The 13,150-nt window shown below is 57.3% G+C and overlaps 1 protein-coding gene across 15 annotated transcripts in view; it reads left to right on the plus strand.

Annotated features, from left to right (window-relative positions):
- The window catches only part of PALD1 (phosphatase domain containing paladin 1), a 103,175-nt gene that overhangs the window by 57,990 nt on the left and 32,035 nt on the right, over positions 1-13,150 (plus strand). For 8 of the 15 annotated variants that reach the window (XM_058298968.2, XM_058298969.1, XM_058298976.1 and 5 more), the window contains exons 3-15: positions 128-230; positions 1,927-2,106; positions 2,811-2,975; positions 3,896-4,056; positions 4,271-4,346; positions 5,373-5,551; positions 6,457-6,556; positions 6,756-6,860; positions 10,153-10,248; positions 10,678-10,806; positions 11,265-11,381; positions 11,467-11,622; positions 11,918-12,100. In XM_058298968.2, coding sequence (XP_058154951.1) covers positions 128-230; positions 1,927-2,106; positions 2,811-2,975; positions 3,896-4,056; positions 4,271-4,346; positions 5,373-5,551; positions 6,457-6,556; positions 6,756-6,860; positions 10,153-10,248; positions 10,678-10,806; positions 11,265-11,381; positions 11,467-11,622; positions 11,918-12,100 — 1,750 coding nt within the window. The remainder of the gene's footprint in view (positions 1-127; positions 231-1,926; positions 2,107-2,810; positions 2,976-3,895; positions 4,057-4,270; positions 4,347-5,372; positions 5,552-6,456; positions 6,557-6,755; positions 6,861-10,152; positions 10,249-10,677; positions 10,807-11,264; positions 11,382-11,466; positions 11,623-11,917; positions 12,101-13,150) is intronic. The other 7 variants (XR_009186170.2, XM_058298971.2, XM_058298975.2 and 4 more) reach the window with 1 other exon arrangement.

Consider the following 13,150-nt stretch of genomic DNA (forward strand, 5'->3'; position numbering starts at 1 on the left):
GATATTGGGGGACAATGGGCAGACTGTCACAAGTGGTCAGCCGCAGGGGACGGGGTGGGATCTGGGAGGGTGGAGAGGGCCCTGGCTGTGGAGCTGCCTGACTCAGCCTCCCTTCTGTCCTGGGCAGGTACAACTGCAAGGAGGAATTCCAGATCCACGACAAGCTGCTCAAGGCCCACTACACGCTGGGCCGGCTCTCGGATGCCACCCCCGAGCACTACCTGGTACAGGTGAGGCCAGGCCCCGCCCTCTGGCTCACCTCTACCCTTCGGGCTTCTCCTGCCTCTTCTTGTCCTCTTTCCTCTTGGGTCCCTCACCTTTTCCTCCTGCTCTCCCCTGTCCCTCTCGCTGCCTCCTAAATGGCCAGGGCAGCAGCACTTGCCCCTGTACCCTCTGGGGTCCCGATCCCACTTCTTGCCCTCTGCGTTCCTAGGGCCCGTTCCTCCTGACCAGTGGACCTCCTGTCCTCCTCTCCCCATCTTTCCCCAGTCTGCGCAGTCTGCCCACACCTCCTCCCTCAGAGCACCAAGGGGACAGAGGTGGCTGCTGCCACCCCTTGAGAGACCCCCCAACACTGCATTCCCCAAGGCTGGGAATCGCCATCCTGTTTTCTTTTGAGATGTTACTTCTCTGGCTTAGCTGGGAAAAAAATTTTTTTTCTTGCCTTAAATTTCCCTAGAAAGTAAAGTGCATGAGGGCAGATAATTTTTAATCTATCTTGTTCACTGCTGTAGGCCTGAAACAGTGCTTGGGTACAATGTAGATGCTTCATAAATAGTTGATGAACAAACGATCGAATAATCATGAGGATTTTTTTTTAAAGATTTATTTATTTTTTAATTTATTTCTCTCTCCCCCCTCCCTGCCCCAGTTGTCTGTTCCCTGTGTCTATTTACTGCGTCGTCTTTGTCTGCTTCAGTTGTTGTCAGCAGCACGGGAATCTGTGTTTCTTTTGGTTGCATCATCTTGTTGTGTCAGCTCTCCGTGTGTGCGGCGCCATTCCTGGGCAGGCTGAACTTGCTGTCGTGCTGGGCGGCTCTCCTTATGGGGCGTGCTCCTTGCGCGTGGGGCTCCCCTATGCGGGGACACCCCTGCGTGGCAGGGCACTCTTGCGCACATCAGCACTGCGCATGGGCCAGCTCCACACGGGTCAAGGAGTCCCGGGGTTTGAACCGCGGACCTCCCATGTGGTAGACGGACGCCCTAACCACTGGGCCAAGTCCACTTGCCAATCATGAGGATTAAAATTGTACGTGTTGAAGGAATAGCTGGGAAATGTGGCCTTCTGGAGTTGCTGGTCCCCTTTCTCCTCTCAGGCCTGGAGGTGTGGTCTTGGTGGAGGCAGGGCGACGGATGAGCTGGCCTCAGGGTTCCTCTGAGCTCAGGCTTTGCCTCTTCTGGGCGCCCCTGCTCCCACCTGGCCACTGTTTTCCTCTTTGCTCTGTAGTCACCTGCAAAACTGGCAGGGCCCTGGAGGAGAGCCTGCACCGTTTTCCTTTGGTTTATTCCGGGTCCCTCAGCCCTGGCTTCCTCCTCGAGCCCCTTCCCCGTGAGCTTCCTCGGGGGACGCGAGGCGTTGGCCTTCCTCCCGGGCTGCTCTGGACCCCCGGGCCGGCCTTGTTTTCCCCCTTGGAGTGCCTCCCATGCTCTCCTCCTCCATGGCCGGGCTCGGGCGCCACCTCCACATGAAGCCTTCCTGGTCCCCCCCGGGAGGAGTTTTCCTTCCCCGTTCTTCTCTCTGACACCCTTCGACAGATCGCAGCTGGTTGCATACTTGTTTTTTTCCATGGGCCTGTAAGCAGCTTGAGGGCAGGACTGTGCTCCCCACCCTCTCTGCCCCTTCCCTTTCCCTGGGCCCCGGGAGAGACGATGCCCCTTGAGCCACTGGAATGCCTCCCCTACCCCGTGGCTCTCCTCCTCTGCCAGGGCCGCTACTTCATGGTACGGGATGTTGCAGAGAAGATGGATGTGCTGGGCACCCTGGGGAGCTGTGGGGCCCCCAACTTCCGGCAGGCACGGGGCGGGCTCACCGTGTTCGGCATGGGGCAGCCCAGCCTCTCGGGGTTCAGGCAAGTTCTCCAGAAACTCCGGAAGGATGGACATAGGGTAAGCATGGGCACCTCCCAGCAGGGGTAGCCCCCAAATCTGGGGAAAGGGGCTTCTGGGAAGGGCAGCTTGTAACTCCTGCGTCCTGTCTGACGTCATGGTGGCGTTGTGCATGTCTCTGGGCAGGACTGAGGGTCTGCTGTGACTGCAGGCCCGTGGGGGGCAGCCCCTGCCTGAACTGACTCAGGCATTAAGGCAGCACGACCTTGCATGAACCAGAATGGGTGGGACTGTGGCCTGGGTGCAGGGCCCATCTTCCCAGCTGGACTGGAAGTTTCTCAAGGGCTGTCCACATGTCTCCCTTGTCTGGAGCATTCATTTTTTCAGAGATGTTTATCAAGCCCCTGATCTATCCAGGGTTCCGTGGCAGAGATTATGGGGATGTAAAAATGACTGGGACGGGATTCTACCTGCAAGGTAGACTACGGGATTCTACCTGTAGTCTGTTAAAGGGGAAAAGATGTATTCATCTTTAATGTTAAAACAGGGTAGGTTGAACACCTCGAGATTCAGCTAAGGCACTGTTGGCACGGGGAGGGGGGGCTGCCGCGGACCGGGAGGCTTAGGGGAGAGTGGCACTTGGACTGAGCTCTGCTTCTTGGGCAGGACTCAGGCCCCAAGATTTGGGGTGGGGTGAGGAGGGCGGGAGGGCGTGGGGGGTCCTCGAGGCCGGCTGGCTGTGAAGGCTTCCGGTCCCCGGGCAGGAGTGCGTGGTCTTCTGTGTGCGGGAGGAGCCTGTGCTGTTTCTGCGGGCCGACGGGGACTTCGTGTCTTACACACCTCGAGACAAGCAGAGCCTTCAGGAGAACCTCCGCGGCCTCGGGCCCGGGGTCCAGGCGGAGCGCTTGGAGCTGGCCATCCGCAAGGAGGTGAGGGTGTGGGCCAGCGGGGCGGGCCCCGGGCAGCGAGCTGAGACCCCGCACTTCAGCCCCGCGTGGGCGAGGGCTGGGCCAGGCCGGCTGTCCCGGAGCTGGAGGAGGGGCTTCCTCTTCCCGGCTCTCTTTGCCTCTGCCCCTTTCCCACCCTACCTTCTTCTATGACACTCAGTGTCCTTATTTAGAAAGGTCTGGTGGAGCGAAAAGGGCTAGACTAGGAGGCTTGAGACTGAAGTCCAGTCTCTGTGAGATGTGAAGTCTTGGGTGAATTGCCTCTCTTGGGCCTTTTCTGTCTGTTTTCTCTTCTTTCTATATTCCTTTCTTTTTTTAGAAGTACCAGGGATTGAACCCAGGACCTCGTATATGGGAAGTAGGCACTTAACCACTAAGCTGCATCCACTCCCTAATGAGAGTTGGTTTTTTCATTTGTTTTGTTTGTTTTTAGAGGTACTGGGGATAGAACCTGGGACCTCATACATGGGAAGCAGGTGCTCAACCACTTGAGCTATATCTGCTCCCGTCTGTCTGTTTTTGAGGCTCCTCTGTCCTCTCCAACACTGAGGCTTGTCACGGAGTCACGGTGCGCCAAGGTCTCTGGGGGCAGGGACTGAGGCCCTGCTGGCACCTGGCCATCTCTCGGCCTCTCTTCCAGGGCCTTGTGTGCTGTTCTCCAGCTGACTGAGTCACCCCTTCTCAGCGGGGGCAAAGCTCATGCGTCCTGTAGCCCTGCAGCCACACTCGCACCTCGGGTTGGCCCTTGGGCCCCTGGCCATCCCTGGTCCTCTCAGGACCCCCAGGGAGGAGAGCACCGATGCCCGTCTCTGGGAGGAACGGCCTGCCCGTGTTCCCCGGGCTCGGCCAGAAGGCAGGTGCCGGCATGTGTGCCATGCCCGTGGTTCCTCGCCTCCATCCAGATCCACGACTTTGCGCAGCTGAGTGGGAACACGTACCACGTCTACCACAACACGGAGGACCCCCGGGGCGAGCCCCATGCTGTGGCCATCCGGGGCGAGGACGACGTGCACGTGACGGAGGAGGTGTACAGGCGGCCGCTCTTCCTGCAGCCCACCTACAGGTACCACGGGGCCGGGACCCCCGCCGGGCGGGGTGCTCCTGGGACTGCCGCCCAGCTGTGGCCTCAGGTTAAGCTCTGCAGGGTGGGCCGGCTTCCCCATTCCCACCCCTCACCAGGTTGGGGTACTGAACACAGACTGCTCAGGAGGCGGGGGGCAGTGGGCAGGCCCGGTGTGTGTGGCCCGCCTGATGGGCCGCTCCCACTCGCCCGGCAGGTACTACCGCCTGCCCCTGCCAGAGCGGGGGGCCCCCCTGGAAGCCCAGTTTGATGCCTTCATCAGTGTGGTCCGGGTAAGTAGGGGCGACAGGGCTGGGGGTCTCTGAATGCCCTGTCTCCTCTCTAGACCTCAAGGTCCTTGTTTCTTCAGTGGAGCTAAGCTTCCTCACCCAGTGGGCTCGGGCTAATACCCCCTGGGGACTGGCTGCATGCCAGCTTCAGCTGCAGCCCCTTCTGGGCATCCTTGACCTCACAGCTCACCTCTTGCAGAGGTGTTAATACAAACCTTGGGAAGTGCATGTGGCTCAGGTGATAAGGCCTCTGCCTACCCTATGGGAGGACCTGGGTTTGATCCCTGGGGCCTGCTGGTGAAAAAGAAGAGAAAGCGTGCCTGTGCGGCGAGCCAGTGCCCACGTGGCAAGCTGAGCGCCTGCATGGTGAGCCGAGTGCCTGTGCGGTGAGCCAAGTGCCCATGTGGGTGCCCATGTGGCAAGCTGAGTGCCCATGTGAGTGCCACATGGTGGGCCAGTGCCCGTGCAGCAAGCCAAGTGCCTGCGCAGCAATCCAGTGTCTGCGCAAGTGAGTCACGCAGCAAGATGATGACGCAACAAAAAGAGAGACAAACGGGAGAGTCAAGGTGAAGCGCAGCAGAAACCGGGAACCGAGTGGTACAACTGACAGGGAATCTCTCTCCACATCAGAGGTCTCCAGGATCAAATCCCAGTGAATCCTAGAGAAAGACGAGAAGAGAAAAAGAAAAATAGATACAGAAGCTCACATAGCAAATGGACACAGACAGCAAAAACAGCAGGGCGGGGGAGGGGGATGGGAAGGGAAAAAAAGCCAAAAGAAAAAAAAATACAAGCCTTGCCAGCTCTGAGCAGGCTGTTACCTGCACCTTGTTTGAGCTGCCCCAAGGCCTGGACAGGAGGCCTGGGGACAGGTATCACCCTTGGAAGGTGAAGCAGAGTGGGCTGGGGGCTTGGTGCCTTGTCCCCGGTCTGATTGGCTTTGGTGACTCTGACCCCACCTTGGGTCATGGGTGGGGATGGCTGGAGGTCGCGACCCTCCTCCTTAGCCTAGGGGTCTCTGGTCCACAGGGTGGCCTGATGCCCACGGTCTTTCCCCAGGAGACCCCCAGCCTGCTGCTGCTCCGCGACGCCCACGGGCCTCCCCCTGCCTTCCTCTTCAGCTGCCAGACGGGCGTGGGCAGGACCAATCTGGGCATGGCCCTGGGCAGCCTCCTCCTCCTCCGCAGCGGGACGGCCGCTCACCTGGAGTGAGTGACCCTGTGTCTCGGGGCTGGGGTCCAGAGAGGAGGGGCGGGCCACCCTGATGATAGGGGAGCGTGTCCAGGGTCCTGGGGCGGGAGGTGGCAAGTGGGCCCCCTGGGGTTTCCTTCCTGGCTTGCCACAGGCTTGCAGGCTGACCTGGAGAAGGTCACTTGACCTTTTTTTTTTTTTTTTTTTTTTTTAATTTTTTTATTTTTTATTGACTTTGTAATAATATTACATTAAAAATATATATGTGAGGTCCCATTCAACCCCACCCCCCCACCCCCCCTCTCCCCCCCCCCCAACAACACTCGTTCCCATCATCATGACACATCCATTGGATTTGGTAAGTACATCTTTGGGCACCTCTGCACCTCATATACATTGGTTCACATCATGGCCCATACTCTCCTCTATTCCATCATGTAGGCCCTGTGAGGATTTACAATGTCCGGTGATCACCTCTGAAGCACCATCCAGGGCAGCTCCATGTCCCGAAGACGCCTCCACCTCTCATCTCTTCCTGCCTTTCCCCATACCCTTTGTCCATTATGTCCACTTTTCCCAATCCAATGCCACCTCTTCTATGTGGACACTGGATTGGTTGTGTCCATTGCACCTTTATGTCAAGAGGAGGCTCAGATTCCACCTGGTTGCTGGATGCAATCCTCCCATTTTCAGTTGTAATCACTCTAGGCTCCATGGTGTGGTGGTTGTCCTTCTTCACCTCCATCTTAGCTGAGTGGGTCACTTGACCTTTTGGGCCTCAGTTTCCCTGGTGGGGAAAATGCCCTGTGCCTCCCACAGCTTGATTTAGAGGAGAGAGTAGGAGCCTGTGCCTGGTCTCTGGTGGGTGAGGCTGGGTGGCTGTGGGGGTCCTGAGGCATGCTGTTACCCCCCTCCTTGGCAGGGCCCCCCCGACACAGTCTAAGCCACTGCCCATGGAGCAATTCCAGCTGATCCAGAGCTTTCTCCGCATGGTGCCGCAGGGAAGGAAGATGGTGGAGGAGGTGAGTGGGGGCCGGGCCAGGAGCTGGGGTAGGGGCAGTGGAGGGGGCTGCTCACTCCCCTCACTGGGGGCTCTCTTCCTCCCTGTTGCCCTCCCTCCTCTCTGCCTGTCTTTCTTGCTTTTACCTCCTGCCATCTTTCCTCGGCTCCTCTCCTCTCCCACTTTCTATCCCCTCTTCCCAACCCTGGACCCTGGCACAGGTGGACAGAGCGGTCACTGCCTGTGCAGAGTTGCATGACCTGAAAGAAGTCGTCTTGGAAACCCAGAAGCAGCTGGAAGGCGTCTGGCCCGAGAGCCAAGCCCAGGTGAGGCTGCAGAGGAATAGTGTGCCTTTCTTTCTTTTTTTAATTAGAAAAGTTGTGGGTCTACAGAACAATCATGCATGAAATGTCAGGATCCCATATACCATCCTAGTATGAACTCCTTTCATTGGTATGGGACATTTGTTAGAACTGATGATAGCACAGTTGTGTAATTATATTAATACTACATTTCTATAATTGACTATAGTCCATGGTTTAACTTCGGGTTTCCTGTGTAGTGTACTCCCATGGATTTTTAAAAAATTTTTATTCTGTTACTATATATACAATTGAACATTTCCTCTTTTTCCTCTTTTTTTTAAAAAGATTATTTATTTATTTAATCCCCCCCCTCCCCTGGTTGTCGGTTCTCTGTGTCTATTTGCTGCGTCTTGTTTCTTTGTCTGCTTCTGTTGTCGTCAGCGGCATGGGAAATGTGGGCTGTGCCATTCCTGGGCAGGCTGCATCTTCTTTCGCGCTGGGCGGTTCTCCTTATGGGGCGCACTCCTTGCACGTGGGGCTCCCCTACGCGGGGGGACACCCCTGCATGGCAGGGCACTCCTTGCGCGCATCAGCACTGCACATGGGCCAGCTCCACATGGGTCAGGGAGGCCCGGGGTTTGAACTGCGGACCTCCCATGTGGTAGACGGACGCCCTAACCACTGGGCCAAGTCCGTTTCCAACACTTCCTCTTTTAATCAGATTCAGAGATATATTTCAGTGCTGCTAATTACGTTCACAAGATTGTGCTACCGTCACCCCCATTCATTACCAAAACGTTTCCATCATTCCAAACAGGAACCCTGTACACGTCAAGCCTTACCTTCCCCATTCCCTCCCCTTCTCTTCCCCTGGTAACCTATATTCTAGATCCTGACTCTTGAGTTTGCTTATTCTCATTGTTTCCAATCAGTGAGATCGTACACTATTTGTCCTTTTGCGTCTGTCTTATTTCATCCACCTGATGTCTTCAGGGTTCACTCGTGTTGTTGCGTGTATCGCGACTTCATTCCTTTTTAGGGTTGGACGATACTCTATTTTACGCATGTACCACGTTCCATTTACCCATCCCTCAGTTGACGCACGCTTGGGTTGCTCCCATCGTGGCAATTATGAGTAATGCCGCTGCGAACATCGGTGTGCAAATACATCTTTGAGTCCCTGCTTTCAGTTCTTTTGGGATGGGGTTGCCTGTTCGTTTGGCAGTTCTATGCTTAGCTTCTTGAGGATCCGCCAAACTGTCTTCCACAGCCAGCCGCTGCTTTCGGATGCCTAATGTTGTTCGGCCTGTTGACTGGTTTCTTTCAGACTGACTTTTCCTGGCTGCTTCTTCACCCATAGCAAGAGCAGTTTTTAAAGGATGGAAAGATGAGGGGAGCTGGGCCAGCAGGAAAGACAGACAAGGAAGAGGGAAGTTTATTTTCCCGGTCAGGTCCCCTCGGCTACAGAGTAAACAGGACGGAGGAGGGGGCTCGGCCGGGGGCCCAGCGGACCTCTGGACACAGACACTTCCCAGACCGCTGGTGGCCCCTCCCAAATCAAGCCCCTGGCGTTCCGTGGGGAAGGCCGGGCTTTCGTCTCCTGCTGCTTCCGGAAGATGGATGGGTTGCTGCCTCTCAGCCTACCCCGTCCCAGGCTTTGGAAAAGGGAGGGTGGCTTGACAGGTGTTTGGACACACAGTGCATGGAAAGAATCTTAAGCCCGCAGAGTCTTTTTCTTCTTTAACTCTTGATTTTATTCTATTTTAAAATCGATATTCTATTACAGCAAATTGAGAAATAAAAAAAAAAAAAGCACCCATAATCCCAGCACGCCTGCTCGTTTCCCATTTGTTTACCTTTTTGATTTTCTTGTGTAGGTTGCCCCAACACACACTTGCATCATGCTTATTCCCTTTACTTATAGCATCAGCCTTTTGCATGCCGATCCTTGTTTTTGACACGGAGATTTTCACCGCGTGGCGTAGCTCGAGCCTGTTATGTGGTTCAGCCACTGCTGGCCTGGAGGTTGAGAGTGTGGGTTCCAGCTCCGCCCCCTGGGGTCCCAAGCCTGGCTGTGCCACTTACAGAGCGTGTGGCTTTGGATGAGCTGCTTAACCTCTCTGTGCCTCAGTTTCCCCATTTGTAATATGGGGGCCAATAATAACAATGACCTCATAGCATTGTTGTGAGGATTAGGGGAGATGACTCTCACAGAGCTCTTGGAACAGAATTTGACGGAGCAAATGTCCCTTGAATGTCACCTGCTGTGATTTACTAACCAATCTTCTGTTGTTAGACAAGTGAGTTGCTTCCAGTTCCTCACCAGTGTAAATACTTCAGCAATGAGCAGCTTCATGGAAACAAGACTTCTCTGTATTTAGGATTTTTTTCCTTTGGTCTAGATTAGGGGTCTGCAAATGACAGCCCATGGACCAAATGCAGCTTGCCACCGGTTTTCGTAAATAACGTTGCATTGGAACAAAGCCTTGCCCTTTATTTATAGATTCTCTATGGCTGCTTTTGTGCTGCAATGGCAGAGTTGAGTTGTTGCCAAAGAGACTGTATAACCTGCAAACCTAGAATATTTACTGTCTGGTCTTTTGTAGAAAAACTTTGCTGAGCCCTGGTCTAGAGTCTAGCGGGGACATGCAACCTCAGCAAAAAGCATGGCCTTTCCTTAGGGCCTTATAGTAACATCCCTTGCCCTCGTAAGGGTGGTTCTGGTTCAGCAGGAGGACCTGAGACCCTAAGGCTTAGAGAGGGACCTTTGGATTCCTTCTGGCAATCCCCTACCGGGGGATGCTGGGCAGGGGTTGGGGGCCTGCTGGGGGACCCAGCTCTGTGTCATCAGCTGTGTGGCTTTGAGCAAGTCACTTCATGTCTCTGAGCCTTAGCTTTCTCTCTGTGAATTAGGGGTAATAGCAGTGGCCCCTGGGAGGGCTGTTGGGAGGGTCTTTTTGTTTTTGGAGGTTGGGGGGTGGGGGGATGTTTCACAGTTCTTCAGCTGGCTCAGAGAAAGGGCATCCGTGCATTTGCTCCTTCACTCGGAGGATGCCGAGCCCTGAGATGGTGGGTGGCATTGGAACAGAGCGGAGGAGCCGCTGCGTGGCCCTGGCCGGCCCTGCCCCGGGGATTAGCTGCTGGAAATCAGCCGCAGGTAGGGTTAGATGCCGGGAGACTTCCAGCCTGGCAGAACTGTTAGGAGGGCTAGACTGTCTTCTGGGGGCTTCCAAGGCTTGACTCTGGCCCTTGCAGGGATGGGGTCAGGGTGGCCTGAGGTGCCCCATCCTTACTGCCCTGCTCTGCCCCCCAGGGCAGTGGCAGCCAGCACAGTGTCCGGCAGAGGGCGCTGCGGAGCCTGGAGCGGTACTTCTACCTGGTCCTGTTTAACTACTACCTCCATGAGCAGGTGGGGCCGGGATGACCCACACCCCTTTCTCCTGGACTCCCTCCACCCTGCCACCCCCACAGAGCTGGGGGAGGAGCCTGGGGACAAGTGTGTGCTGGTCTCAGAGAAAGGCAGGTGTGGGCGAGATGGGAGGGTGGGAGAGGAGACAGGGAGAGGCCCAGGTGGAGGGGTGTCCCTTGGCTTAGGTAACAGGACGCCCCGCCTCTCCCCCTCGACTCCGGGCTTGGCACCTCTGGCCAGGGTCCAGGGCCTGGAAGGGCGCAGCTTCAGCTTCAGCTGGCCTGGCGGTTTCTTACTGCCCCCTTCCTCCCTGCCCCGGGGCCACAGTGGGGGATGGCTAGGGGGGCTCCCCGTCCCTTGGGGTGGGCAAGGAGAGCTCAGGATGGCCCCGGGCCCCTGAACACCACCCCTCTCTGTCCTGGGCTGCAGCACCCGCTGGCCTTTGCCCTCAGTTTCAGCCGCTGGCTGTGCACCCACCCAGAGCTGTACCGCCTGCCCGTGACCCTGAGCCCAGCGGGCCCTCCGGTCCCCAGGGACCTCATTGCCAAGGGCTCTCTGGTGAGTACGGCTGGCTGTCCTGGGGGAGCGGGAGCAGGGAGGGCTTGGCGCCAGGGCCCCCGGACTTTTGATTCCCGTGGGATTGGGTTAAGTACCACCCTCCGCGGGAGCCTGTGCTGTGGTTGGGATCCTCTTGGGAGTGAAATGGGATCACTCGGGCCCCAAGAGGCATTGCAGCTTTGGCCACTTCTACTCCAGTACCTACTCAGCCTCCAGCCCAAGAGCTTTGGGTGGGAGGAGTCAGAAGATGGGGTTCATTTGCCACCAGATTCATCGCTGAGGCTCGGCTTCCTCACCGAGGCCATTCTTACCCTCCCCAGGGCAGGCAGGAGGCTCCAGGCCCGGGAGAGCTTTGTCCCTGGGACGGGCTGGCCCGGGCTGTGTGGCCTCAGGCCTGGCTGTGCACCTCCCTGGGCATGGGTGGTTGCCGCGGGTCCCAGCGGGTGTTCTCCCCACAGGTGGCTGATGACCTCGTCTCCCCGGACGTGCTTGGCACCGTCAGAGAGATGGACGTGGCCAACTTTCGGCGGGTTCCCCGCGTGTCCATCTACGGCACGGCCCAGCCCAGCGCCAAGGTGACCGCTCGGGGAGCAGGTTCCACGTGGGGGCATGGGGCGGGGGGAGGGCCAGCCCCCACTGACCGCCCCCCCTGGCCCCCAGGCCCTGCGGAACATCCTGGCCTACCTGACCGACGCCAAGAGGAAGCTGCGGCAGGTCGTGTGGGTCAGCCTGAGGGAGGAGGCCGTGTTGGAGTGCGACGGGCACACCCACAGCCTGCAGTGGCCCGGGTCCCCCATGGCCCCTGACCAGCTGGAGGTGAGGCCCTCCTGACTTATCCACAGCCCCTACCTTGGAGGCTGCCTGGGAAGTTGGTCTGAGACAGGCTTTAGAAGGTCCCTGTTCTTACAGGTACAGATGGGGAAACCGAGGCCTGAGGTGGGTGGTCTTAGGGAGGGGCTGTTGCTCTTGCTTCCCCTCGGGCTCCAGGTGTGGGTGGGACCCCTGAGGCTCCGGGAGGGGCCGGACTGGGCCCACCACAGCAGGCTCTGGCCCTTCGGGGCTGGCCTGAGGCAGCCTCAGTGGCCTGAGCCCTTTATCCCTCCTCTCCCAGAGCCTGGAGACCCAGCTGAAGGTCCACCTGAGTAAGCCTCCCCCGGGCACGGACGGCCTGCGGTCCCCCCGGTTCCAGACGTGCCTTACCATGCGGGAGGTGTTCAGCCAGCACCGCGGAGCCTGCCCTGGCCTCACCTACCAGCGCATCCCCATCCCCGACTTCTGCGCCCCCCGCGAGGAGGTGAGCACCGCCGGGGGGCTGCGGGGGGCGGGGAGGAGGAGGCCTCCCCGTCATCCCCTCTGGCCTGGTCCTTGGCTGTGGATGTGGCTCAGGGAGAAGAAAATCACCTCAAGTACCCCTGCAGGGCCTGGGGGATGGTCCCGGGGCTCCCACATGTGGCCTCGTGGTTTGTTCACGCCCTTCCAAGCTTTGTGCTTTTGTGTGTGTGTGTTTTCTGGGTTGTAGGTGTGGAGGGCAGGGGCTGGGCATGTCCATGACGTTTGTTGCATTTGTGTCTTTGGGGGAATGGGTTTGGGTGTGTATGGTGAGCTGTGGAGGCTGTGTGTGGAGTGTGTATCTTTTTTTTTTTTTTTTTTAAAGATTTATTTATTTATTTAATTTCCCCCCCTCCCCTGGTTGTCTGTTCTTGGTGTTTATTTGCTGTGTCTTGTTTCTTTGTCCGCTTCTGTTGTCGTCAGCGGCTCGGGAAGTGTGGGCGGCGCCATTCCTGGGCAGGCTGCTCTTTCTTTTCACGCTGGGCGGGCTCTCCTCACGGGCGCACTCCTTGCGCGTGGGGCTTCCCCACGCGGGGGACACCCTTGCGTGGCACGGCACTCCTTGCGCGCATCAGCGCTGCGCATGGCCAGCTCCACACGGGTCAAGGAGGCCCGGGATTTGAACCGCGGACCTCCCATGTGGTAGACGGACGCCCTAACCACTGGGCCAAAGTCCGTTTCCCTGGAGTGTGTATCTTGATGGGGTTTGTGGTATGTAGTCCGTAGTGGGGCATATGTGTGGAGAGTGTGTCTTTGTTTTTTTTTTTTAATATTTATTTATTTATTTCTCTCCCTCCGCTCCCCATCCCAGTTGTCTGTTCTCTGTGTCTATTTGCTGTGTGTTCTTCTTTGTTCACTTCTGTTGTTGTCAGCAGCACAGGAATCTGTGTCTCTTTTTGTTGCGTCATCTTGTTGTGTCAGCTCTCCATGTGTGCGGCGCCACTCCTGGGCAGGCTGCACTTTCTTTCTTGCTGGGCAGCTCTCCTTACAGGGCGCACTCCTTGCGCGTGGGGCT

This window comes from Dasypus novemcinctus, chromosome 6 (genome assembly GCF_030445035.2).
Source record: "Dasypus novemcinctus isolate mDasNov1 chromosome 6, mDasNov1.1.hap2, whole genome shotgun sequence".
Lineage (NCBI taxonomy): Eukaryota > Metazoa > Chordata > Mammalia > Cingulata > Dasypodidae > Dasypus > Dasypus novemcinctus.